The 4,618-nt window shown below is 32.7% G+C and overlaps 1 protein-coding gene across 1 annotated transcript; it reads left to right on the top strand.

Annotated features, from left to right (window-relative positions):
- On the top strand, window positions 1-2,741 carry LOC107460271 (uncharacterized). Its single transcript, XM_016078629.3, has 3 exons — window positions 1-388; window positions 1,592-1,842; window positions 2,176-2,741. Exons 2-3 carry the CDS (start codon window positions 1,594-1,596, stop codon window positions 2,728-2,730), a joined length of 804 nt encoding a protein of 267 aa, XP_015934115.1. The 5' UTR covers window positions 1-388; window positions 1,592-1,593; the 3' UTR covers window positions 2,731-2,741.
- Window positions 2,742-4,618: the final 1,877 nt, after the last annotated feature.

Below are 4,618 nucleotides of genomic sequence, written 5' to 3'. Positions count from 1 at the left end.
CATCACAGCCTGTCATAACCTGAATTATTGTTACATTTTTAAATCTGAGCTTGTTTTGTTTCATAGTAAAGGGTTGAATGAATGTTTATTCTTGATTGGTTATTACATGTGCTTATAGAGAGATATAGATAGATAGATAGATAGAAAGATAGATAGACAGACAGATAGATAGAAAGAGAGATTTCTTAGCTTGTTGTCTATGAGCTATAATACCTTTTGATCTCTCCTTTGTCTCAAACAAGATTCAAGGATAGTAATTATGACAGAATATACTGCTTCAACTTCTCTTAAGGCTGATTCATGGCTTAAAATGATGGCATGAAGGAGGAAGATGTTCAATGACCTTCTTCATCAGAGAAAGCTGCAATTTTGCTACTTCTTATTACAGGTATACATAGTCCATAATACAAATATATATGGCTTTATTTTCATTGTTTTTTAGTTAAGGCATATTATGATATGACATATATCCTAATGAGAACAGTTTCTGATCTTTTACTTTTCTTCATAGTAGTCCATAACATATATATATGGCTTGAAAGAAGATTCTGCGGTTTGATTTAATGCTCCTTATGTTTTTCATATATGGTAGTTTTATTTGATAAGGAAATGATAATTATCAATTGTCAAACATCCATCCACAGTGACACATCAAAAGTTTCAAGAGTAACATAAAAGGAAAATAAAAGTTGACTTGCTTGCACATGTATTCTTGACATGTAAACTCCCCAGTGTCTTTGTGTGTGTGATAGATGTTGTGATCCTCAAATCTTGTTGAATCCTTAAGTCCCTATTTTAGCATTAACAGATGTAAAGTTCAGTTGTCTTTAGAGTAGCTCAAAAGAGCATAGTAGCTTTTGTAAAAGAAAACAATGGTGAAGTGATCACTTTTCTGAGGCATAGATAGGCATGTAGAAAACAGTAGAATATACAAATTTATTTAAAGACAGATATATAAACAAACAGAATGTCTCTTCTTAAGACAGATTTTTTTCGTCTCTTTTATCAGTGTTTTTATAATTTGTTTTGAGACATTTACCAAAGAGAGCCTCTAAAGATGTAATGGTGCTTCCATCACACAATCACAGACCCCCACTTTAATTGTTCTCACTGTTGCCTACATCTAATGTGTTCATATTCATGCTGCTTTAGTGTCCCGGCAATGTATGATTACACACTTTGAACATTTTCAATGCAAATTCTTTTGGTCCCCCTTTCTCTCTCCCTCGCTCTCTCTCTCTCTCTCTCTCTCTCTCTCTCTATATATATATATATACACTCCTACTTTTGGTTAGTAAAGTGGAAGGCCCTGTTTTGACAAGTTATCTCATGAAAAAAAAGATAGAATCTGCTCCTTTTATATGGTATGCATCTCTGCACCAAAAAGGGAAGTGGCAGAATCTATGTTTCATGATAATGTCAGCATATATGAAGTATACTATGGCTGATCACACTGCAATTTGATTGGGGTAATTTAGCTCTCAACGATTCCTATATAAAACATGAGTTTACAGTTTTCCAATTGTTATGTTGAAGTATGGTAAAAGCAGCATTGAACAAAGTTTAAAATGAACTTCATGTTTCTTTTCAGGCATGGGAACCAAAGTTGAATATTCAGTAAATCTTCTTGCAACATCATTAGACAGCAACAAGTTGAGAGTGGGTGGAGTGGATGTCTGGGAGCATTATCAGAACAAAGTGCTGACCAATTATAACCTTCTCATCAAGACTAGAATCAGTTCCAAAGTGCAAGATCCAATAATGGATAGGATGCTTGAAAGAAACAACATTGAATACATCAAAAGGACAATGCAGATGCATGAGGCCATCTTCAAACAGCAGGTATGTATGTATCTATCTATCTATATATATATACTCAAAAATACATGTGATATGATTATTGAACTACTCATCTTAACAAATATTACATCACATGAAATCCATAGGGTCAAAAGTCTTATATATCTATAGCCATATGAGAAAATTGTCATGATCAACCTTTTTTATGAAACTTCTTAATCTATGTGCACTTATGTATGTGTACCTTATGCATATCTACTTCAAATATTGTTACACCTGTATTGTATCATATTCAGTACTCATATTACACTTCCATTTGTTGTCTTAGAAAGGACATGATGATCATTGCTCAGCAAGAGAATCTGGATTTTGCAGGTAAGAGAACTGCACAGGCTGTACAGTGTGCAAAAGATGCTGATGGATGAGCTCAGAAAGGAAATAAGACAACAGAAACTTCTGACTCCATTATTAAATGGCATAGATGAAAGGCATCCTCATTTTATTGAACAGCAACAACATCTAGTGGCACAAGCCTCATATGGACTAGATTTCCATGTTCATCAAAATTTGATGAGAGAGGAAGCTGCAGGCTCAAGTAGAGGTTTTGATCTTGAAAGGCCTGCTTGTGAGGAAGAAGTATTTATGGGAGGTGAGGCAGGTCCTAGCAACCATGGTGGTTGTGATAATGAAGAAATGGAAGTGGATTTGACACTAAGTATAGGAGGTAGTAGTAGTAGTAGTAGCCATGTTAAGAAACATGATCATGTGGCTCATTTAGCATGCTCACAAGACTCATCACCAAATGGGAAAAGTAGAATAGTAGGAGAATGCAATGACCCCACCACTCCTCTGAGCAGTACCACTGTGACATTTACACAAACACAAGGAAGGAATAAGGGACCACATTGGCTTTCTCAAGGCTTAAATTAAAGATTCAATACCAGTTTAGTTTCTACTTTATTCCAATAAAATGGATAGTTTATACTTTATAAAACACCTACCCCCTTCTCTGTGAATATAGATCGCTAGTTACTAATTATTATTGTTTTAACCTAATGCTCTTGTAAAGATGACCATGAACAAAAACACTAATTGGAAATAGCTACTAACCGAAGAAGGTGAACTTGTTTTGAGCATCTCACTCTTGTCTTTTATGTAAAAAAAGATATTTTGGTCTTCAATCTTTTTATTTTAAGTTGATATGGTTCATCTGTTAAAAAATTTATTAAATAATAATGAAATTAATTTTGTAAGGGTTTTATTTGTAATTTATAATTATTGTGAAAAAAATTAAGGGCGAGGTGTTCCTTTTATTTTACGAGAGCGTCTTGTCCTTCATGAAAATAGATAAGGGTTGAGTTGGGTTTTTACTTCTCATTTAATGTGTGTCGAGAGTCCGTTACAAAATTTATTGGATATACACCATCTTTAAATATTGAAAATATGATATATGATATATGAATATAAAATAAGAAAACATCACTTCTAACTTAACTTTAAGGTGTCAAGTTAATGGATCTCTTAATTTATAATTTCTTTTTTATTTTTTTTCATGTGAACTAATTTCGTACTTTTCTCACACTTGTAATTTTAACAGAATTCCATTTAAATGTGTTGAGTTAGAAAAATAATTAACACATTGATAATGACAAACATGATTAAGTTAAGTTAATAATTCAAATGATTTTTAATGTATTAGTTCAAGTGTGCAAGCTCAAAATTGTTTTTGTTGCTGTCCAAACCAATAAAGCAAAGTAATCTTAAGGCAACCGAATGTTAATTGAAATCTAAACCAAGCTCAATACCAATCAAGCAAAAGAGAAGCTAACCTAAATTATGCTTCACAAGTTTACTTCGGGTAAACAGCAGAGAGAGAGCTTTATCTTCCGACCTAAACATTAAAGAAGAAGAAAAAGAAAAACATTTTAAGAAAGTTAATGTCAAATCAGCTTAATCAAAAGCATATTAAGTAAGTTTAGAGGTTATAGATAATTTGTTTTCATTTGCATGCAAGTTCACATATTCTCTTACTCTCTGTAACACCATTTAAAAAAAAATAAAAAAATGGTGGCTGAATATCTCTAATGTATATCAATGGTTGAATATTTCTAGGGGCAAAAGTATAAATCTGATGATTTGAATTTTGCTAAGCTCATTGAAAAAGTTGATTGGTGCTACTGATGTGTGTCTGCGATAGTGCTAAGTCTTAATTCAAAATTTCTAATTTTTGGGGTTGATTAAAGAAAGATAAGGCAGAATCTAAGCTAGCCCAAGGACTAAGAAGTTGACTTTGAAGAAACCCTAGTTGTGGATCAGAACAAGGTACAAAAGAAAAAAATAATTCTCATTGTTGAACAAAGGAGAGAGAATCCGAAAGAGAGCAAAGTATGTAACCTCATTAACAGAGTTTGAAGTCTTGGAAACATTACACCTACACTAAAGAGAGCACTCTACCAAGATGAAGAACAACGTTTTGAGTTCAGTTATTGGGTTCAGTACATAGAGTTAAGACTGTGAATCACAATTTTCTTCATGTTTTACTGTTTGTATTTTCTATTTCAATGTATATCTTTTTTTGTTTTCTGTCTAAGGTAAAAAGCAAGAAAGTGAGACATTGACAAAAAAAATTTTGAGTGATATACTTGAGAGAAAAGTTAAGAGTGATTTCAGATTTCTTTTAGTTCTATTTTTGTGTTGTATCAAGTACATGTGAGGTATCCCTTGCTAAGTTGGGTAAGTATTTAGTGTATTTAGTTTAGGTAGGTACATAACCAAATCAAGTTTATTGTGAACCTTGATGTGTCTCAAATAGGATTAC

This window comes from Arachis duranensis, chromosome 1, assembly GCF_000817695.3.
Source record: "Arachis duranensis cultivar V14167 chromosome 1, aradu.V14167.gnm2.J7QH, whole genome shotgun sequence".
In the NCBI taxonomy this organism is placed as follows: domain Eukaryota; kingdom Viridiplantae; phylum Streptophyta; class Magnoliopsida; order Fabales; family Fabaceae; genus Arachis; species Arachis duranensis.
The sequence above is the reverse complement of the archived record's forward strand: the minus strand, read 5'-3'. Positions and strand labels throughout refer to the sequence as shown.